Genomic DNA, 22818 nt, shown 5'->3' with positions numbered 1-22818 from the left:
ACCAACAAATTTAGCCTTACGTATTTTTTGTTACTATTGTAAACAGAATCTTATTTTCAAATGGCTCACTGCTAGTATATAGAAACACAACTGATTTTTGTATTTTGATCATGTATCCTATATCCTGCAGCTTTGCTGAATTCGTTTATTAGCTCTAATAGTTTTTGTGTGGGTAGGATTCATAATTTCCTATATAAGATCATGTCATCTGTGAACAGAAACTTTTACTTCTTACTTCCAATTTGGATGCTTTTTCTTGCCTCATTGCCCTGACTAGAGCTTCTGGTACAATGTGGACTAGTGGTGGCAAGAGCAAACATCTTGTCTCGTTTCTGATCTTAGGGGAAAGATTTTCTTTTTTCACCATTAAGTATGTCAGCTGGGGCTTTTCATAGATACTCTCTATCTCAGGTTGATAAATACTCCTTTTCTTACAATTTTGTTTTTAACCATCCAAAAGCGTTGGGTTTTTTTCAAATGCTTTTTCTGCATCAGTTGGGGTGATCATGTGGTTTTCATCCCCCTTTATCCTACTAACAATGTGTATTACATGGACTGATTTTTGTACATTGAATGGTTCTTGTATTCCTTTGATAAATCTCACCTGGCCATGGTGGCTAATCCTTTAAATACCCTGCTAGATTCAGCTTGCTGCTATTTCATTGAGGATTTTTGCACTTCCCTTGTGATCTGTCTGGCTTTGGTATCAGGGTAACATTGGTCTCATATGAGTCAGGAAATGTTCTATGTTTTGAAGAGTTTGAGCAGGATTGGTGTTCCTTCTTTAAATGTTTGATTGAATTCACCAATAAAGCCTCCTGGTCCTGGCTTTTTCTTTGAGAGGTTTTTATTATCGATTTAATCTCTTCTTATAGGTCTATTCAGATTTTCTATTCTTGAGTCTCATTTGGGAATTTGTATATTTCTAGGAATTATCCCATTTTATGTAGGTTATCTCATATGTTGACATGAAATTATTAACAGTATTTTTGTATAACTTTATAATCCATTAAAAATAAATAACATTTTATTTCTATAAGGTTATCAGTAATGTCCCACTTTCATTTCTGATTTCAGTAACTGAGTCTCCTCTGTCAATCAGTCTACAAGTTTGTCAATTTTGTTGATCTTTCCAAAGAATTATTTTTTTGTTTCATTGATCCTATTGTTTATCTATTCTGTTTATTTGTGTTCTAATCTTTATTATTTCCTTCCTTCTGGTTGCTTTGCATTTAGCTTGTTCTTCTTTTTCTAATTCCTTAAAGTGAAGAGTTATTGACTGGAGATCCCTTTTTTCTTTTTTAACGTAGGCATTTGCAACTATATATTTCCTCTGAGCACTTTTTTTTTTAAGGATGTTGTTTAATTTCCACACATTTTGTAAATTTTCCAGATTCCTTCCTGTTATTTATTTCTAATTTCATTCCACTGTGGTCATAGAAGATATTCTGTGTAGTTTCAATCTTTTAAAATTTGTTTAGGGGCACCTGGGGGGCTGTCGGTTGAGCATCTGACTTCGGCTCAGGTCCTGATCTCATGGCTCGTGGGTTCGAGTCCAGTGTCCCCCTCTGTGCTGACAGCTGAGAGCCTGGAGCCTGCTTTAGATTCTGTGTCTCTCCCTCTTTCTACCCCCTCCCGCTCATGCTCTGTCTCTCGCTCTCTCAAAAATAAACAAAAAAAATTGTTTTTAATTCGTTTAGATTGTCTTGTGGTCTATGTGGAGAGTTTTCCATTTGCACTTAAGAATGTGTATTCTGTTGTTGGGTCTACTGTTCTATATATGTCTGTTATGTCTAGTTGGTCTACAGTGTCGTTCAAGTTTTCTGTTTCCTTGTTATCTCTTGTCTACTTGTTCTATCCACGAGGAAAGTGGGGTGTTGAAGTTTCCGACTATCATTAACTATTTCTCCCTTCAATTCTGTCGGGTTTTCTTTCAAATTTTCTGGGATTGTACAGTTAGGTGCATACATGTTTATAATTGTTCTATCTTGATGGATTTAACCCGTTTATCAGGATATAATGTCCTTTGTCTGCCAATCTGCTTTTTTGAGAGTTTATGCCATTTATATTTAAAGCAATTACTACTAAGTAAAGGCTTATACCATTTTGCTATTTGTTTCCTATGTTATGTATATTTTGGCTCCTTAATTCCTCGATTATTGCCATATTTTGTCTGAGACAGTTTCAAGTGAACCATTTTGATTCCCTTCTCAGTTCTTTTACTATGTTTTAGTTATTTCCAGGGATTAAGTTAACATCTTAATTTGTAACAACCATTTTGAATTAACACCAAGTTTCAACAGTATATAAAAACTGCTCCGACATAGCTCCACCACCTTCATGTTGTTGCTGTCACAAATTACATCTTTATGCATTTTGTGCCCAGCAACAGAGTTATATTTCTTGATTGGTGTCACTGTCTTTAAATCATGTAGAAAAAAAAAAGCTACAAACCAGAAAACATAATAGTAATGTTTATGTTTACCTAAGTAGTCGCCTTTGCCAAGGTCTTTTGTTTCCCTCAAGTGGATTTGGGTTACTGCCTGCTGTCTTTCATCTCAGCTTGGAGGACTTTTAGTGTTTCTTATAGGGCAGGTCTACTAGCAGCAATCCATCTCCGTTTTCCTTTATCCAGGAACGTCTTAACGTCTCCTTCATCTTTAAAGAATATTTTGCCAGATATAGGATTCTGGGTTGACATTATTTTTTCTTTCAGCACACTGAATAGGTCGTCCCACAACCTTCTGTCCTGCACAGCTTCTGACAAGAAGTCAGATGTTAATCGTACTGGTGATCTCTTGTATGTGACAAGTTGGGTTCTCTGTTGCTCTCAGGATTCCTTGTCTCTCGTGTCTAGTTACGTGTCTCGATGTGGATCATTTTGTGTATCTTGCTTATAGTACGTCGAGCTTCCGAGATGTGTAGATTAACTTGTTCCATCAAATTTGGTCAGTTTTCAGCCACTGTTTCTGCAGATATTTCTGCTTTCTCTCTCCGCTGACTCCCATTACATGCATGTTGCTACGCTTGATGGTGTCTCACAGGTCTCTTAGGTTCTGTTAACTTTTCTTCATTCTCTTTTCATTTTGCTCCTCAGACTGGGAAAGATCAAGTGGCTTATCTTGAAGTTTGTTGATGCTTTCTGCCTTCTCAAATTTCTTCTTAAACCCCTCTAAGTGAGTTTTTCGCTTTTACTGTACTTTTCAACTCTAGACTTTCTACTTGGTTCTTTTTTTGTAGTAACAGGAATTTTCTCGCTCTTCTATTCTAATACAGATTTTATTTCTGTTAGGAAATTACAAAAGGGAACCAAATAGAAGTTGGCATTTTTAAAGACAGTCGATTTAAAGTCTTTGTTTGGGAAGTCCAATTTCTGGGTTTTCCTCAGTTTCTATTCACAGATTTTCTGGGTTTCCTGCGTACGGCTCATGCTTTCTTGTTTTGCATGCCTCATAATTTTTGTTGAAAATTGGGCATTTTGAACATTATAATGTAACAACTCTGGAAATCAGAGTCTTCCCCTTCCCCAAGATTTATCGTTGCCGCCTGCTGTATTAGTTGTTTAGCGAGTTTTCTGAACTGATTTTTTGACGTTTGTATTCTTTGTTAGGTGTCACCATTGAAGTCTCTGAATTCAGTGAGCTTAGTGGTCACTCGTGATTCGACACATTTCCTTAAACTCCTGGAACCAACTCCCCAACCCCCATCCCCAAATCTCCCAGTCTTTGCAGATGTGTTCTGTGTGTGTTGGGGCTTCTGACACTCGGCCAAGTGGTCTAGGACTCGACCTAAGCCTTTACTTCCTGCTTGTGCAGAGCCTTAAGATCAGCCAGAGGTGAGCGCTGAGAGCCTTCTCGAGTCTTTGCTAGGCATGCGTTCAGCGCTGGGCATGTGCGTGCCCTTCCAGATTGCCAGGGACTCGTGGTGCTCTTGGAAACCGTTATCCCCCAAAGTATTTCATGCCCAGCCTTTCTTCCCCAAACTCTTCAATTTGTCTCCTATTTGCCCCTACTGTTACCCCTTCCTCCAGGCATCAGTGGCTAATACATTTGCCTTCAAATGTCCCCCAGGGTTGCCGCCTCCCCCCCTCCCACCCACCTCCACCAAATTAGGTGAAATAAAAGCAAGTCATTTGAGCCGGTTGCTTTCAGGGAGCAATCAGATGGATCAAAATATCCATAGTTCTTGAGGACAACAAGATCCATTCTGTTCCCTCCAGTGCTAAGAACTTACAAGGACCGTGGGATATTGTTTCTGAGGCTGCTGCTGAGCTAGGGGGTTGTGGGGGATAGGGCCGGGGTAAGTGAACACGCAACAAAACCCTCTTAACGGAGCCTTTTTTCTCAAGCATTTGGTTGCTGCAGACTTTCATTTAGTTTCCAGAGTTTGAATAAAGTTGATTCTGACTGTTCTCATCACCTTATTTGTTGCTTTTGTGGGGGAGGGACACTCCTAGAGGCCCCTACTCCACCATTTTTGCTGACTACATTGAAGTTTAAGAAACTCTGATCTAGTCTTTCATTTTACAAAGGCACAACAAAGGCCCAAAGCAGGGACACATGACTTTTCTAGGATCACAGAGCAAATCAGCAGCTGATCTGAGATCGGGACAAGATACTTGACTCCCAGAATGGTACTCTTTCTGCTTCAGGATGTCCAACTCTAACTGTTAGAAGGAACGAGGTTCAGAGTGGACACCCGTGTTGGGCCAAGGCTAGCTTTCCAGGGAATGGGGGCTGAGGGTAAGAGCCCCTTGTAAAGCTGAGGGCTTCAGTGATTGAATCTTTTATGGAGAGGGTCCCTGTAAGGGGCCAGGCAGAAGACTGAGCAACATGGCCAGAGAGAGCTTTCAGGTTTGATGGGGTGAAAATTTAAGCTGTTATCTGCCTGGTGAAGACCTTGGTGATGATTTGGCTTGGTTTCTTGTTTCCAGGTCTGACTCCACTTCCATCAGCCAGGGCAGGGAGGAACCGGCAGCAGAAATAAGGGGCCGAGTCTTAAGCTAGAGCTGTAACCCTTTGCCAAAGCAAGAGGAAGGACACAGCACGGTCACCCAGCGGTCACCGCCCGTGGGCATCTGTAGAGAGCCAACCTGTAGATCCCTCTTGCCCCATCTTCCATCACCTGACTGAACTCCAAACACAGCCTTCCTCGAGCTCACCTGCCCTGTGTGTGACCCAACACCTCCAGGCTCAGAAGTTCTGTCTCAGCTCAGGAGCGTTTAGATCAGCATCAGAATGACAAGGCAAGCAGGAGGCAGGAGCGGTTTCTTGGCCCCAGGCCTGCTCAGATCTGTGAGGTTGGGGCCCAGGGACCTGCATTTTGACAAGCGCCTCAGATAATCCTCATACGCGCTGGGGTTTGAGAACCACCACTTTAGGACCATTTCTCCACCCGCAAAGTAAGCTCCTTTATTCAGCCTAATATACAGCAGGGAGGATTTCTTCAATTGTGCACCCAAAACAAGTGACCCCCTTGCCTCGCCCTCGCCGTGCTCCTGCCCCCGTGTTCCTTCCGATGCCCCACAGCTGCAGAGAATTCACTCAGGGCTGAAATTCACCGGGTCTCTCACCCTCTGGTAGCTCTTCTGGAAGTGACATTAGATGCGTGGCAATGAACTGGCCTCGACCACCATTTCCCGGGGGCAGAAAAAGACCCAGGGTAGCCCTCTCCCAGAAAGATGGCCTGTAAGGTTGAATGTCTCCCTCCCCGTCTTCTTTGTCCTGGGCATAATCAACGCAGTTAATAACCTCCTGTCGACCTTGGAAGGCAGTAAATGCCTTTGCCCCTCAAGTGAGCTCACTGAGGAGGTCATGCAGTCCTCCAGCCTTATTATGGGTTGGGTTCCACGGGTGTGACCAAGAGGGCAGCCTGAGGGACAGGAAGGTAGAGAGAAACCAAGACCAGGATGAAGGCAGGTGGTCCCCAAGTGTGTGTACCAGGGGTCTCAAACTCCGACACCTACAGGGGCCAAACAGGTAACATGCAGTGGGGTGTGGTGGGGCTGGTGGCAAAACAGAGAGCGCTGTGCTCCAAGGGGGCAGCTGCAGCCTGGCTCCAGCAGCTCCTGGTCTGCAGGGTTGCCAGAGCTGGGTTTTTCCAGGGAAGCCAGCATTGTGTATTTTTACAAAACGTAAAACCTCTCAATACCTCAATGTTGGCAATAAATTCGAATGTCTGAAAAGACGCTTTGGGGACCAAAGTAAATGCGTGTACAGTCAGGTACTGCCTGCTGGGCACCAGGCTACAACCTTTGGTGCAGACAACAGGGCAAAGTAATGTCACGGGACACTTACCGTCACCTTGGAGGGGGCTGGATGCAGGCCCTGGCAGGGCTCAGGAGGCCGCCGGGGTCAGCCTGAGTTCACAGTCGTGTCGGGCCAATCAGTCCATCCCACCAGGCAGGGCCCCCCTGGCACCCGAGGGCAAGGGGCCTGCCCTAGGGGGGGCAGCACCTGCACCGGGCATGCTGGGCCTTGTTCAAGAGGCCACGGGCATGGAAACAGGGGGAAAGGAGTGAAGAGCAGGACCTAAAATCAATATTCCAGGGCCCACAGGGACTTCTCTGGCTGGGGAGTGGGTCTAGGGGGAACAGGCTGGGATATAGCTCATGGCTGCCCCATGCCCCTTGGGCCGTCCTCTCCTCTCTTCTATGTCCAGGGGAGACTGAGGGGTCGGGTGGTATTCCCAGGCAGACATCTACTCCAGGGACAAGGCCTCCCTGGACCCTGCCAGGGCTCAGCTGGCTTGATCTCCCACCTCAGTCCCTGAATTCTCTCCTTTCTAAATTCCAACAGAGGTCAGAAAGGGAGTGAGTGGAGACCCCTGGCAAGGCAAGCTCCAGGCTTCTGGAGAGAACAATGATGTCTAGAAACTGTGACCCTTCTAGACTCACCCTCTAACACTACTGACCAAGGGGCCAAAGGCCCACCAGGACCACAGCCACGAGCACCTCTCAGACCGAAGGGTCCCTGAAGGGAGGCGCCAGTCTTGCGCCTCTCTGGGTTGTCCCCACCCTCCTCTCCGGCGCCTGGCCGTGAGGACTGCCCCAGGAGTCCCACACACACCCGCTTGCCCGTGCTTCTTCCTCAGGACCCAGATGAAGGACCACACTCTTCTACCTTGTCCTCAGTGGACTACACCACACCCGTATCTGACCAAACTCCACACATCACTTCAGCAGCTGGGCCCTGGGCACGGATGTCGGGAACCTCCCTTCTCGTTCCTTACAAGCCAGGGCTCCATAAATTACCCACGCTCAGGATTTCCTGAGCATGTTTCTACTTAAAGTCATATACACTTGCACTGGCTATTAAGGCCGAAACCCAGAGCTGCAGGCAGAATCGGGAGGCAGGAGAAAACAAGCTGGCACCAGGGAAAACATTTCCAAAATGTTCCAGAGCTGGCTGACTTTAATTTAGAAAGTTTTTGGCTATTGACATCCAGGTTTAAGGCACATTCACGTAATTTACACGAAGCCCTGTCACTGGCAGGGAGCTGGCCGTGTCCTCATGGCTTCGCACAGAAGAAGGATCAGATGAGTTTCTGGCCTTTTTCTTCTTCTTCTTCTTTTTTTTTTTTTCCTTTTCTAAGAAAACTCTAAGGAGTGGGTTTGGCAATGACAAAGCTGATGACACATTCTCACCAGATGCAAAGATTACTGTCAAAGGTCTTCCCTTTTACTCCTTACCGAGGACACGGTGCTCCCCAGCCAGCCTCTCTGACCCGAAACGTGCACGCAGCACAGACCCGTATGCATCTGTCTGGCAGGGACTATTATAAAAAAAGATGCCTCCAAATAAAAATGAAAAATTACAGGACTAATATGAAGCCAAGAGTCTCAGCCACAAGCAAAAGGGGACGACTGCATGAGTCGAGAAATAAAACACGTACTTCAGCAGCAAGCGGCCGTGAGGGCTGGGGAGGGGAAGGCACCCTGAGGGAGGGAGGGACCCAGGTCCTTCAGCTCGAGCATGATATACGGAGCAGGAGAGGTGGCGGAGGATGGGCCAAGGCTCTGCGGACGGACGGGCGGCACTGGGGCACCTGGGGGGCTACTCTGTGGATTTGTTAGAAACAGATGGACATTCTTTTGACCTTTTCCTGGCATCGCTGTTGCCCGCAGGCGGACAGAAGGGAGCCACCAGTCACAGCTCAGTCGTTGCCGCCACAGATCTTCAGCAGAATCTTCTGGTAATCCCCTGAAGTGTCTCCCTGATCACAGAAACAAGGAAAACATCAGCTGAGGGAGCCGTGGCCCAGTTTCGGTCTCCTATCTTCTGATTTTCTTCTGTCCTGAGCGCTTTTACAGAGAGGCAGGCCCCACGGGGGAAATTCCCCATCACGTGGGTCCCGCGGCGGGAGCGGCTCACTCGTACTCTGCGTCACTGGCGACCCAAACCCAGTGTGGTGCGGTTCGGCTTCCCCAAGCCCCCGCTGAAAAAAACAGAGCTGCACTCACCCCAGTGATCACAGTCGTAATTTAAAAAATAAATACACAAAAATTATAAAAAGCTCCCCCCAAGCCCCTAACTCTGAGCTAACTCGTGGTGGTCTCTCCCCAGTGCAGTGTCATCGTGCTAAATTGAGACGGCCCCTGATGCGGCACTAACTGTGCTCTGGAAGAGTAATCTCCTGTGGCAGGAGCGTCCGCTGCTATCATTCAGGCATCCCAGCTCAGGGGCGCCTGGGTGGCTTAGTCCGTTAAGCGCCCAACAACTCAGGTTATGATCTCACGGTTATAAGCTCAGGTTATGATCTCACGGTTCGTGAGCTCGAGCCCCACATCAGGTTCTCTGCTGTCAGCTCAGAACCCGCTCTGGATCCTCTGTCGACCCTCCCTCACTCGCATGTGTGCACTCTCTCTCTCTCTCTCAAAAATAAATATTAAAGAAAGAAATTAAGAAAATATGCAGAACACAGTTAGCTAACTTCCTTTTTTTTTTAAAAAAAGAGTTTTATTGATTTATTTTAAACTAATTTATTTTTTAAGTAAGTTCTATGCCCCAGATGGGGCTTGAACTCACGACCCTAAGATCAAGAGTCGCATGCTCTACTGACTGAGCCAGCCAGGTGCCCTTCACTTAGCTAACTTCTCATCATTTCCTTCTACCGTTTCTTTCCTCAGGGGTGAGGCCTATGGCATCTTCCAGTAGCCCACGGGCACACAAGACCCACTCTGTGAATAATTACTAATCCTCTGCTATCAACATCATCATTTTTATAGCCAGGAAATGGAGATTAGCTGTTCTCCGCGCCCCCCCCCCCCCCCCCCCCCCCCGCCACCAACAGGAATGCATTTTGTCAGACCAGCCCTGGAACACGGTGATAAGAGTAACTAGCGTTTCTTAGACATGTCACATGTCATGACGTGCTTTATAGGGGCTGTCTCAATCAAGGCTCCCCGAACTCCTGGGGGGAACTATAATTATCCCCATCTTGGGGATGATGGAACTGGGGTTCAAGGAGGGTGAGGAACCTGCTTGAGGTCACACAGTTAGCAAGTGGAAGAGCTGGGCTGGACTCCAGTCTGACAAGGAACCGCGTTCCTGCCCCAGGGCAAGGGGCACCCTTGGGACCGGGACCCTCATGGATAAAGGACGGCTGAGTGGAATGGCTGTGACCCCAGGGCCCTGTTCTCGAGTGCCTTCTTATGCCGCCCCTGCCATGAGGCTGGGTGAAGGAAGTACTTGTCAGTGGGCTGAGCTCCAGGGAGCCTCGGGATGGGAGTCCTCACTGACTGGTCAGGGTCACAGGGTGACCAAGTACCCAGGTGGGGAGGCCCTGCGTTTTCTCACACACCAGTGTTTGCGCTCCCCCTCTTTCCACTTACTGAGCAGCAGGTGTGCTGGAGGCTGGGGAGATAGGGACGGGTGCCATGCAAGGTCAAGGCCCAGCCTGCCCTCGGGAGCTTACAACAGTCTGGGGGCAACCGGACAAAGCAGCAGAAGCTGAAGAGGGCCAAGTACGCAGCCCACAGGCAAGATGCCCGTGCACAGCGGAGGCCAGAGTTCTGAGCAGGGAGATATAGGAACAATGCGGGTGACCAGGGAGGTCCACAAGCATCCATCCCCCAGAGGGCCCTTACCGCAATGTCGTGGTACAGCGACTTGCCGTACAGCCGCTTATACTCCATTCGGATGTCCAGGAGGTCGATCTCACTGCGAGACACCATGATGCGAATCAGGGTCCGGTCCTTCGTCCCCGCTCCCTGGAAAGAGTCCACCAAGGGCGTGAGCAGTGGGCATCCTTACTGTCCCACGCTCCCGCTGTGGGCCCTCTGTCCTCTTAGCTGAGGGGTGGCTCTCCTCCGGCCCCAGTCATGGGAGGGGCTGAAACTCCCCCACCCAGACCCCTGCATGTGGGAGGCACATACCCTCATGGCCTTGTTGAGCCTTTCAGCAAAGAAGGCTGGGGTATTCTTGAGACATTTCACTAGAAGAGAGAAACAGCATAACTCAATCTGCAGAAAACTCTCAGTCCGAGGGGCCTCAGAGAGAGCGAGTGTCCTTCCAGGAGGCCGCACGTGATGCCCGTCACTGCATCCACCTTCCTCTCCCCATTTCTCCTCCAGGCTCAATTATCTGTGATCTTGGCTCCGGCTCTTTGGGATAGAATCACGCAGGGCCTAAAAACCAACCTCAGCCTCCTTCCTGGCAACCCATGTGGTGAAAGGAGCCATGTAGGGAAGAAGCATGGCTGGTGACGGGGAACCGCATTCCTGCTCCAGTGCGAGGGGCAGCCTTGGGACTGGGACCCTCACGGAGAAAGGACGGCTGAGTGGAATGACTGTCTCCTTAGAGACCTCAGGCCATGATCCTTACATCAGAGAGGACACGCCAGGAAACGGGGAGCCAAAGATGGGCAGACTGCTACGTCCCCACAGGGTACAGGGAGGTCACGAGGGCTATGCAGCTGGGGCCCAAGCCCTGACGGTGGGCAGAAGTGAGCCCACCCGGCCCTGTCCTGAAGGGCACGGCCCCGCACTGTTCCGGGAGCTAAGCCAGCTTTCCTTAGCAAGGGCCTGTTTTGCTGTTGCAAGTAAAAATCTTTCCACGTGTTTCCATCACCAACATCTGACAACTGCCTGCAGGGATGTATTTTTAGAGGGAACTTGGCAGGATGTGAGTCATCTTCCTCTGGGAGAGGAGCTGGCTGCCCTCCCGCGAGTGCCCGCGCACCGCGGCTCCCTTCCCCGGAGCTGCGCCCGAGACACAAACAAGGCACCTCGGGGGCAGCAGGAGGGGCGGTGCGGCAGTGAGCAGGGAGCGGTCTCATTTCCCACCAAGGAGGCCCAGGATTCAGCATCTTGGATCACGTGGTTCGCTAGCTACCCCTCAAGCAGAGAGCGGCGAGCACCCTGAAACCGACAGTGCTGGCGACCCCAAGACACCGACCCACGGCCAGCATGCCCTGCTCCAGGTCCCCGGACATCTCCCGGCAGATGCTCTTCTCAATGTCTCGACCCGTCATCCGCTGATACTCGTTGAAAACTAGTGGAAAGAGAGGGAACAAGTTACGGACTGAATTCTGTCCCCCGAAATCCACATGGTGGAGTCCTAACCGCCGGTGCGCCTCAGAACGTAACTGTATTTGCAATGCAGACTTTAGAGAGGTGATTGAGTTAAATGAGGCCCTTACCGGGGCGCCTGGGTGGCTCAGTCGGTTAAGCATCCGACTTTGGCTCAGGTCATGATCTCCTGATTCATGAGTTCGAGCCCTACATCGGGCTCTGTGCTGAAGCTCGGAGTCTGGCGCCTGCTTCGGATTCTGTGTCTCCCTCTCTTTCTGCCCCTCCCCAGCTTGCACTCTGTCAAGAGTGCACTCTCTCTCTCTCAAAAATCAATAAACATTAAAACAGAATTAAAAAAAAAAAATTGAGGCCCTTAGTGTGGGCCCTAATCCGATCTGACTGGGGTCCTTATAAGAAGAGATTTGGACACACAAGGAAACACCAGGGACGTCCACACAGAGAAAAGATCGTTTTAGAACACTCCAAGAAGCTGGCCATCTGCAAGCCAAGGAGAGGCCTCCGAAGCTGACACCTTGATCCTGGACTTCCAGCCTCCAGAACGGTGGGAAAGTAACTACCTGTTGTTTAAGTCACTCGGTCTGTGGTAGTCTGTTGTGGCATCTGGATCAAACTGACACAGGACACACGGTAAGGAGGCCACCCTGCCTCGCCAGAGCCCGCCTTCTCCCCTCTGCCTGCAGCACCCCACGTGGCCCCACGGACCGTGCCCACCCAGCTCTCGAGTTGGGCAGGGTCTTCACCCCACGAGAAGTGTGCCCCAACTCCCGCCTGCTCATGTGATCCCCTCACCAGACTGCTTTCCCAATCACACTTTACTACCCCACCCAGGACCCCTCCACACACACCAGCGGAATGTTTGCTCTCTTCCCAAATCCTTTCCTGTCTCCAGGCGGACTATATGTGCTAACTCCTATCCGGCCCACACAGCCTGCACTAGGACAGGCCAAGAACCCACGGGAACAGGACCCTAGGTTCCTAGAGAGGCAGATGGCACAGTAGCGACTTAAGTCCTAACTCTGGCTCTGCCCCCGGAGATTAATCCTCGCTTCCCCTGCCCGGGTCTCCCTTTCTATCACTGCTCCCTAACCTTTGGGCATTTGCCCCTCTGTGTTGTGAATTCTGCTGTACCTGTATTGGTCTTCGTTACTTCCTATTTTCTTCAGATCAGCTCCTCTTTTCCCCCTAAGTAATAATATTTTTGAAACCACGGGTTTGATGTACTACTTATGTATTCTATACGCATTGAAATAAATAAAGACCAAGGTGGAAATCTGTTCCCTCATGCGCCGTGACAGCGTAGTGGAGGGATTAAGAAGTGCTCTGGAGCCAGGGCCCAAGTTCAGACCTGAGCTCTGCCACGTGACCGGCTGGGTGGCCTAACTTCCCACCGGCCCCGCACTGCCCCGTGGCTTCTCCCCAATCTGTACCAAGGGGAGAACATCAGCACCTGCTGAATGCAGTACAGCCTAGGGCACGTATGGAACGGGTGCCTGCGTTTTCACTCGGGCTCCCACCGTGCCGCTGAGTGTGGCTGTCATTCCCAGTCCTCACCGCCTCACATACTAGCCTTTCCGACACAGCTGGCCTCCAGGACTCCCCTTCCCCTGGGTGTTCCTTCACAGCCAGCTGTGATGGCCATGGCCCTGTCCTCCGCTGGTTTCTCTCCAGATCCCCTCCAGAGGGAACCTCTTGCGGTCCCAAAGCCTCAAGCACCGATGACCCACTCAGAGCTCCCAAGCTTCCATCTGGAGTGTAGGCGTCTCCTGACCTCCAGAATCCTAAACCCAGTGGTCCACCTGGAATCTCTGGACAGAGGCTCCCGACTTCTTTCCCTCCTAAAGCCTGTTCCGCCCACAGCTTCCCGATCTCGGGGGAGAGGCAGGCACTCCGCTCCTCCTCCAGCCACCCTCCATGCTTTGCTTCTCTCACACCCCACGTCCAAGTGTCAGCAAACGGCCAGAATCTGCCCCTCCATGCCCCGCCCCTGCCACCCGGTCCGGGCCGCCAGCCTCCCGGCTGCTTTCCTGCTCTGCCACTGAACCCTCCACCCTTGACGACACAACAGCCAGTGAACACGCAAAATCTAAGTTAAATCACCTTCCTCCTCCACTCTGAGCCCTCCAGGCCCTCTGGCTTTACTCAGGATGAAAACCCAAGTCCGTGCAGTTGTCCCCAGGGCTGCCCACCACTCTGATCTCGTCTCCTCTGGCTCTCACTCATGCCACCTGCCCCAGCCTCAATGACCCCCTTTGCTGGGAGCCCCCCTGCTCAGGGCCTTTGCACCTGCAACTCTGTCATGTTTTCATTTTTTAAACAAGTTTTATTATTTTGAGAGAGAGAGAGAGAGAGAGAGAGAGAGAGAGACACGGCACAAGTGGGGAAGAGGCAGAGAGACAGAAAGAATTTCAAGTAGGCTTCACAATGTCAGCGCAGAGCCTGATGTGGGGCTTGAACCCATCAACTGAACCGTGAGATCATGACCTGAGCTGAAACCAAGAGTCATTTGCTCAACTGACTGAGCCACCCAGGCACCCTTACTCTGTCATGCTTTTAACTCAAATGTCATTACCTCAGCAAGGACCACCCCAAACACCATCCCTGACCCCTGTACCATTTTCTATCCCCGTTTCCAACTTTATTGTTCATTCCTAAAGGATTTGCCATCTGGCACAGACTTTATTTCGTTGTTGTTTACTGCCAGAATGCGAGCCTCAGGACAGCAAAGATTCCATGGTGCTGTTCCCTACCGCTTCCCCACACCTCCTCCTTGGCCTGGTACATGGCAGGAGCTTGGCTTATAAGTGCTGAGGAAAGGAGTAAATAGATGCTACTTTTGTACAATGTACGATTGTTCTGCTTATGTTTTTATGCAGGCGCCGGATAACTTGGAACAGGTGCTCTTGAGGACTGTCTGAATTCTAATTTCCACGTTCTGGTGTAGAAAGACACCAGCCCACAGGAGGCTGCCATTCCTCTCACCTCTTCCTTTGCTTTCCTCCAGAACCAGATGCACGCAGAAACTCGGGAAACCCACCAATACGATCTTTTAAATCACCACCAGGGGGCTCCTTTAAGGTGGAGTAAAGCTCCAGGCAGAGTAGGATTGCCCAGTGTTCCTGCAAGCTGTCTCCCCATCATATCTTGTCTGCTCTTATCTATCTGGCCCCAGGGAGGCCTGGGACTGCCTTACCTGCCACCAGGTGGGCCCGGCTCCGGGAGCACAGAATTGCGTTGAACTTGGATTCATCTGTCCCCAGGCGGTTCTCCCCAGCTGCATACAGCTCCTAGACAGATGGGAAAATGGCCAGGCAACGCAGGCCTCACCCCACAGACCAGGCCCAGGCCACCTAGGACGGCCCTGCAGGCCCAGAGGGGAAAGAAACGGGAGCACGCCCTGGCCGTGCTCCCTTCACCGTGTGGAACTAGACACCATTCACACATCCTCTCGCTGGCAACACAGAGGATTCTGAGGCAGGGTAGTGGGAGGGGCGGGGCACAGGGATGGGACACCCTGGACCAGGAGAACCAAGGCCGACTGGGGCCAGGACAGGCGAGGAACAGCTTTCACCCAAGCAAGGGAGTAGCAGCACAGGGGCAAAACAGAATGAGGGCCGGGCTACCAACTTGCCGCGGGACTCTAGGCAGGCCACCGGCCTGCTCAGAGCCTCACTTCCTCATCTTTAAAGTGTGAAGGTCAGATTAAATCCAGGGTCACAAACTTGAAAGCCCAAAGGGGTCAGCTGGGTAATTGAAATGAGAGAAACGGGCCAGTTGTCAGGCCAGGGGGTGGCGGGGACGGAGGCCAACCACGGGGAGGGGCGATCGCTTCTCAGCACCTGCTGTGCACTTTAATAGAGAAGCTAGGCTCAGAGCCGCCAGAAATCCAGATTTCTATGTAAAATTTCCCAGTCTTTATAAGCAGTTTCCCTATCTATGAGGGGGAACACACGAAACAATAAATATTATGACAACTGATAGACTCCAACCGTAGATGTGGGATTTCATGTGATAGGTGCTTTCCCTGCGTTTCACTGTGGGTACCATGATGTTTGCAAACGGGCAGAATTTGCACTTGCCTGTTAAATCCTTGAAAGTTTGAGCCCAAAATATTTGCCAACTTGCAACCCCAGTACCAGATGGCCCGAAGGTGCCCTCTAGGCCCCAGGTAGTGGCTCTTGGACCTAAAGGCACCGAGAGCCAGGAGAGGAGGGCAGCCACCAGGGGCCTGGAGATCCCATGGGTCAAGGTGAGGCAGGAGCAGGTCTACAACTAAGAAGACAGAAAAGCAGGCACAGAACCAAGAAACGGAGGCAACTTCTGCCTCAGCTAGGGAGTGGACTATCTAGGAAACAAGAAAACAGGAATAGGAAAATTCCCACTGGGATAAGAGCCAGAGCCTGGGAGCTTGGGGGTGCCCAGCCCTATGTCCAGAAATGGGAACGGATGTCGCAAGCCAAGGAAATGTTAGGGTAGGCCCTGCAGGAGGGCATCTGGGATGCTGTCTGGGCACAGGGAACAAGCCAGGAGTTTGGGCCCCTATCCGGTCTCTGCCTCCTGGTTTCTCTGGGCACAAGGCTCAACCTTTTTGAGGTTCAGTTTCCCTATGTGGAAGGAAATGGGCCAGAGCAGACGAGCAGCTGCCGTCTAGCCCTAAAAAGCGGGCCCTCCACAGAGGTCGCCTTCAATCTGGCAGACAGCAGAGGTGAGGTGACCACTGGCAGCCCCTGGTGGGTGTCGGGCTGGGGGTGGCAGGAGTGGTGAAAAGGGGAGGGGCGAAGCCAGCTCTGTGTCTCCAGCCAGCACTGCTGTGGTCTGAGCTCATCAGGGGGAAACCCAAACTGCCCTAGAGAGGCACTCAACGCCTGGACAAAGAGGCGCAGCGAGAGACCTTCGCCTTTTGTCCCCAATCATACCAGGCTGGGGAACAGGGCAGAAATCTCAGGCTGCACAACGAATGTGACAGCTGGCTCCTAGGCTCAGACCTTCAAAAGCATTATGAGGCAAGTGTAAAGTCTGCCCGTTTGCAAACATAATGATATATGCAACCAAACGCAGGAAGAGGACCAGGTCACATGACATCCTGCACCCATAACTAACCTACCAAGTCTTGCAATACTTACTATCTCTCGGGCTGGCTCTGAGAAGGGATCAGAAAGGGGGGGGCGGGTAGAGGGGGAGGGATAAAGATAGGGAGGCGGCTGGAGCCCAAGCCCGGAGTCGCTCAAGGTCACACGGCTGATAAGCAGCAGAGCCCATCTGCCCATCCCAGAGCTCCTCCCTCCAGCAGCAAAAAAGTGGGGGGAAGGGGAGGGCGCCTGTGTGGCTCAGTCGGTTAAGCACCTGGCTCTTGGTTTCTGCTCAGTCATGATCTCACGGTTCGTGAGTACAAGCCCCGCTTCGGGCTCTGTGCTGAGTGTGGAGCCTGCTTGGGATTCCCTATCTCCCCCGCCCCCCTCCCCGCCTGTCCCTCCTGTGTGTTCGCTCTCTCTCAAAATAAATAAACTCAAAAACAAAAAGAAATAAAGTGGGGGGGCACACCCCGACGCAGGAAGCCCAGGAGGGGCCCTGGCCAGCACACCCACCTGGGCGTCTCTCTGGACAAGCGACATGTCCACACTGGTGCTTTCATCCCGGTTTCCCTGAAAGGAAGCAGGACGTGTGGTCAAGTCTCCACCCTGCGGTTGTGTCCCTGCTCTGTCCCCAAGCCCTCTCCTTGCTGCTCACAGGTCCACCCCCGCTCCGCTCTGAGCCCCGAGCTCTGTCGCGGGAAAGGTACCTGAGACAGAGAGATGAGGAGCCGCTGGAAGTGCCCTGACGTGTCGCTTCGGATGGCCTCCTCCAGGGTCTTTTTGAATTCTGAAAGGGAGACACGGAGAAGGCCCCCCCCTGCAGCCGCAGTCGCCAGCCAGCACTGGCAGGAGAAGGGCGTGGGTGCGAGGAGAGAGGTGTCTACGCGGCCCTTCAGGGACACAGGTGCTGTGACCTCCAGGCCCACCTGGCCTGGCCCAGACCACACCCAAGAAGTTCTCCCCCTCATCCCTCCCTTACCTCAGTCACCTGCCCCGTGAACAGCAGGCAGGGGCGGGTCTTGGATCAAAGCCCCATGGGTTGGGGGAGGCAGAAGATGAGGTGATAAGAAGGCCAGGAAAGTTTAAGAGGCCATGGGAAAGGGTGTGGCCGGGGCCCAGAGAGCACAGGAGTGTGCGGAGGGCGGGTGCCAGCCTAACCTGTTTTGTAGGCTCTGCTTAATTCCCGGATGTGCTCGTTGTTGCGGGAAGCAAAGATCTCGATCAGACAGGCTTCGTCGGTGCCAGCCCCCTGAGGTGGCAGACAACACAAACCACAGGCTTGTCACCGCTCCCTCACCAGCATCCAGGGAAGGAGCCGGGGCCCTATGCCCCACGGCACGAATCCCAGAAGCAGCGGCCGCCAACACAGCCACACGCCCCTGCTTGGCTGCTGAGGCCCCAGGCCCAGAAAAGTACCACGTAGTGACAGCGACATGGTGATGGAGCACAGATCACATGAAGGGCCACCCCACTACACCACCAGGAAACTGAGCATCGGAGAGGTGTAGTGACTTCTCCAAGGCCACAAGGTGAATGGGGGGTTGAGATGTGGACCCAGATCTGTTTTTATTCCAAGTTTGGCCAATGAACGAGACGAGAAAACAACTGAAAAACGGGTATAAAGCAAGAACAGACGTGTGGACAAATGTGAGTCCCAGACTCGACTATGGAGAATCTAAAGACATCTAGAAGAGGCAGCAACGAGGGCGAGAGAGATGACCAACCACGCCAGGGACAGGGAGAAAGCCGAGGACACGGTCAGCATCCTGGCTCCTAGGCTGGCTTGAATCTTGGTCTGCTGCTTATTAGCTGTGTGACCATGGGCACCTTCCTTAACCTCTCTGGGCCTCAGGTTCCTCGCGCATCAAATGGGAACAACGCTAACACCTAACTCCTGGGAAGTCATGGGGATTAAATGAGCTACGCGTGTAAAGCACTTAGAACGTGCCAGTCACAGGAAGTACACCACAGGGTTAGCTATTTTCATGATTACCACTGCTGTTAGATTACTTGGAGCTTACAAAGAGCTTCGGTTAGCTACCATGCCCGGCCCTCACCACACGCCACAAGAAAGAATATCCACATTCCCGTTTTACAGATGCTCAAAGACACATAGCTTGTCAAGGACAGACGACCCCAAATCTGTGTTGTTTCCTATACTCAACAATTGCCTCCACCTCACGCGGCTGGCTGGGGGGCAGGGGCTGGGCTGCGGTCTGGGCTGCCATCCCCAACTGCCTCCCGACACGTCTCTAGAAGCGGGCATGTCTGAGGATTTCGGCAGGGTCCTCTCTCCCTCCGGGCTCTGTCCTGAATTCTCTGCCTCTCCTCTTGGGGGCAGGAAAAGTCTTTCTGCCTATCAGGCCCTCTGAAAAATGATGGATTCCTTCTGGAGCCCCTGTTCAATTCACAAGGGTTTCCTCCTTCTGTGGGAGCCGCCTCCTCCCCATCCACTGGACTGGGGGCAGATATTAACCCTAACTAGGTCAGTCAGAATCTGACTCTATGTGAAATTTGGACCGAGGGACAGCTTGTCTCTTCTGTGGCTGAACCTCATAGGTAAATGGAGTGGGGTCAACAGGGGTCCTCTGCCCCAGCAGATGAAGAAAGAAGGGGACACTCAGGAAGCAGCAAACACCAGAGAAATCCTGCCTGGATCCCTGCCCTCTGCTAATAACAGAGTCCTAAATGAATAAGGATGGCACCACCCAGGGCCTCACATCCCTCTTCCTATCACGGTGTCACCAGCTTCCTCTACAACCCAGCTGCCACCATGCTTTTCAGATGGAGAGACCCGGATGCTCCCCGATGATGAATGATACCTGTGCTGCCTCCCGGAGAAGTCACGAGAACTTGGGCTCCAACCTGAGAGGGTCCAGGAGCCACACTCACAACAGCGGCTAATGAACGGGTTAAGCCACACCATGCAGGCCAGGGAAAGGCCTGGCCTTTGCACGTCCATGCGTGCAAGCAGACACACACGTGAACATGCACACGTACATACCTTGATGGCATCCTTGATCTCATAAACGTCAAAGAGGACCGGGGTCTTCATTAGAGCCAAGATTGTCCTCTCGAAGTTTCCTGACAGTTCAGATTTCAGATCTTTGATCAAATCCTGGTCGAATATTCAAACAAACAAACAGACCGATCTTGAGAATCCACAGGTCTGGGGACCAGCGGCATCTGCATCAGAGAAGCCAAATCTCAGCCAGCCCAGACCTGCGGAGCCGGGGCCTCCACGTGAGCCAGCTTCCCAGGGGACCCAGGCACAGTCAAGCTGCAGAAGCACAGGGCTAGGACACCAGCCTGTTCAATTCAGCCAGTGTTTACCTAAGATTCGAAAGCCCAGAAGTTCAAAGCACGTCCCACTGCATTTGTTCAGAGCTGAAAGCCTTTTCCTTCAAAGCTCGTCTGTCAGCTACACCTCCTGGGGCGGTCGTGATGAGGGCAGGGACTAGCAGCCTGGGTCTCCGGGAGGGAAAACAGGCCAGGTGGGAGCGGAAGGGCAATGACTTGTCCGCAGTCTCTGTGAGTCATGGCAGAGCCAGGGCTAGAACCCGGATCTCCAGGCGCCTCTCATCAAGCCTCACCCTCTGGCCTTTGAGATTTCCCCCTCAGAGTATCCTTCCACTCTAGAAAATGCCATGAGCCGAGAGGCCACCACTGGGCGGGCAGCAGGAAGCGCCCTAATGGGCCTTACTGCCCATCCAGGAGATCTAGACTCGCTTGGCACCAAGGAAAAGCAAGGGTGAGTAGGGCTGTGCTGGAGGACACGCCTCAGTCCGGCGGGGAGCAGGCCTCCCTCTGCCCCGCAGTCCCCCTTACCTTCCCGTAAGCGGTCTTGAAGGACAGGAGGATCTGCTGCCGCTGCTTGTTGGAGCGACTCCCCAGGCAGTCGATGATGGCCTGCTCGTCAGTCCCTAGGGGAAGAAGAGGTAGGTGTGGGCAGGGCTGCGGTCGTGGGGCCACCCTGGCCTGGGCCCTCCAATTCTCCTGGACGTCCCAACTGCACCCCCGTGTCCTCCTCCTCTCCCGCCACCACTGGGACCGGGTTCCCTCTTCCCGGCAACCCTGCAGGGGGCCCGGCGAGCCAGGGGCCGTGAGGATGTCGCCCACCGGGGGTTTCTCACCGAAGCCTTTCATAGCCTTCCGCAGAACCTCAGCATCTCGCAAGGGGTCAAAGCCGGGAGCATCTGTGATGGTGCCTCGGTTTCCAAACTGCTCGGACAAACGGACTTAGGTAAGATGGCGTGTCTCCGAAACGCAAGACTTCCCCAGCCCAGACTCTGGAAGTGCCCTGACCACCACAAGTTGGGGTACCCGAAGGAGCCTGCGACCAATAATTGAGTGGGCCTACGGCGATCATTTTGTGTCCTCGTGTTCTGGTACTGAGCTTTCTGCCTGGCTCCTGCGGCTAGGAGCCCCGCTCTAGCTGAGTCCTGATGCTGAAAATCTGCCCTCTGCCCAGGTTCTGCAGGACTGGGCCTGGGTTCCCGATGAAGGGGGGGGTCCCGGGAGCAGGGGCCACTGGCCTCTTCTTGATAACTCACTGCCACAGTGCATGTGAGCATATATTCGGGTCTTCCTGACAGGGTCTGGGTGGTCTGTGCAGCACGGCACCTCTGTGCAAATGAGAAAAAGGTTTTCCCCCCCAGAAATGCAGGTGCCCAGCCTTCGCGATGGTACACCCAGCCCCGCCACCTCCTGGGCTAGCGCTGATTTCCAGGCTCTGTGACCCGCCTGCCGGACTTCTTCCTCATGCTAACAGCTGTACTCCTGGCAAGCAAATTTTCCTGCCTAAATGGTCTCTTGGTGGACTACCTCCTGTGGCCAGTACAACGCCGGTTTTAACAGAATTAAGGAGAGAAGCTCCGAGAAGGGACGAGGGGGAAGGCACAGGGAGGACAGAGAGTAGGGCGGGAGTAGGGGATTGTGGGGGCAGGGAAGACAGAGACCCTCAGTCTAAAAATAGTAGTCCAGCACTATGCTTGGTTGGTTTGGCCACGTAACCATGACAATGAATTCTAGGTTCTGCAAACATGAAATGCTCTCCAAAATGAGCCCAGAGCAGTCCCGAAGGAACCACCAACACCCTTCCCTCGCCAAGGGAGGTTTTAAGAATCCTCTAAACCCAGCCTGAGAGGCACCTCAGGGGACTAAAGGCTAAGCGCTGTTGGGCACAAAGCCTTGAGGCCAGTGGCCTGGCAGCTGGTACAAAACACAGAGCCCGGGCAGTAAATGACAAAGGAGTGACGAGAACCCCAGGACATTCAGATCCAACTCGCACATGGAACATGTAACCGAACTGGGAGAAACAGGCCGGCTCCCTCAGGTCTTTTCAGAGCACAAACCAGGGGTGGGGGGTTTGAGAGAACGCAACACCCTGTTAAAACAAGATGTTACGGGTGGAGAACCGAGCCCTTCTCTGGCCCCTGCGCCCTCCCTGGCCTTGCCGGTGGAAGACACTATGCCACATGTCGCGGGCCTTTGGGGCCCAGGCCTGGGCAAAGGGCAGTGCAGGGCGGGCACTCACCTGGGCTGGAGGCACGGCAGGGGTGACGGTCCCAGACCCCAGGTATCCTGGGTAGCTTGGCACTGGCTGCTGCTGCTGCCCAGGAGGCGGCATCGGCGGCTGCCCGGGGTAGGTCATTGGCGGCTGTCCAGGGTAGGGCCCTGGGGGCTGCTGTCCAGGGGGCGGCATGGGCTGGCCTGGCACAGGGGCCCCTGGGTAGGGCGGATATGAAGGCATCCCAGAGGGCGCGTTTCCTCCAGGGGGCGGATACATTCCATATGGAGGAACAGGCTGCTGGGCAGACGGGGGCTGCCCGAAACCCCCAGGGGGGATGGGAGGGTAACCACCCCCGGGGGCCCCAGGGTACAGACTTGGCACGTTGGCTCCTCCAAATGTCCCGGACATGTTGGATGCCTGAAAGTCCACAAAGCAAGCCTAAGATCAATGGCCGTCCCTGATGAGCACGGCCACACCCGTGCATCTGTCCATCCCTGCCCTGAGCTCAGAGTCCGAGCACCAGCGATTTCTTAGCGAGGCCCAACCCGACCACCCGGCTTGCAACTACTGTCCCCTGGCCCCCTATCTGCACTCCTGACCTCTCATCTGCCGTCATGCCCAAGGCACCCATATTTGCTCTAAAAACACACAGTTTACTTATGGCGACTGTCTTCCCAGTAGGTTCGTACTTCAGGGTTGAGGTT

General features: G+C 52.4%; 1 protein-coding gene across 2 annotated transcripts in view; it reads right to left on the bottom strand.

Moving 5' to 3' along the window:
• Positions 1-7550: 7550 nt before the first annotated feature.
• Positions 7551-22818, bottom strand: part of ANXA11 (annexin A11) — a 43727-nt gene continuing 28459 nt past the window's right edge. For both annotated transcript variants that reach the window (XM_027062416.2, XM_027062415.2), the window contains 12 exons: positions 22139-22531; positions 20736-20823; positions 20431-20525; positions 19607-19720; positions 17761-17851; positions 17310-17389; positions 17116-17172; positions 14724-14817; positions 11397-11492; positions 10376-10434; positions 10088-10210; positions 7551-8214 (listed from right to left, as the gene is read on the bottom strand). In XM_027062416.2, coding sequence (XP_026918217.1) covers positions 8155-8214; positions 10088-10210; positions 10376-10434; positions 11397-11492; positions 14724-14817; positions 17116-17172; positions 17310-17389; positions 17761-17851; positions 19607-19720; positions 20431-20525; positions 20736-20823; positions 22139-22531 — 1350 coding nt within the window. In that variant the 3' untranslated portion in view covers positions 7551-8154. The remainder of the gene's footprint in view (positions 8215-10087; positions 10211-10375; positions 10435-11396; positions 11493-14723; positions 14818-17115; positions 17173-17309; positions 17390-17760; positions 17852-19606; positions 19721-20430; positions 20526-20735; positions 20824-22138; positions 22532-22818) is intronic.

This window comes from Acinonyx jubatus, chromosome D2 (genome assembly GCF_027475565.1).
Source record: "Acinonyx jubatus isolate Ajub_Pintada_27869175 chromosome D2, VMU_Ajub_asm_v1.0, whole genome shotgun sequence".
In the NCBI taxonomy this organism is placed as follows: domain Eukaryota; kingdom Metazoa; phylum Chordata; class Mammalia; order Carnivora; family Felidae; genus Acinonyx; species Acinonyx jubatus.
This window is presented reverse-complemented; position numbering and strand designations above follow the sequence as displayed.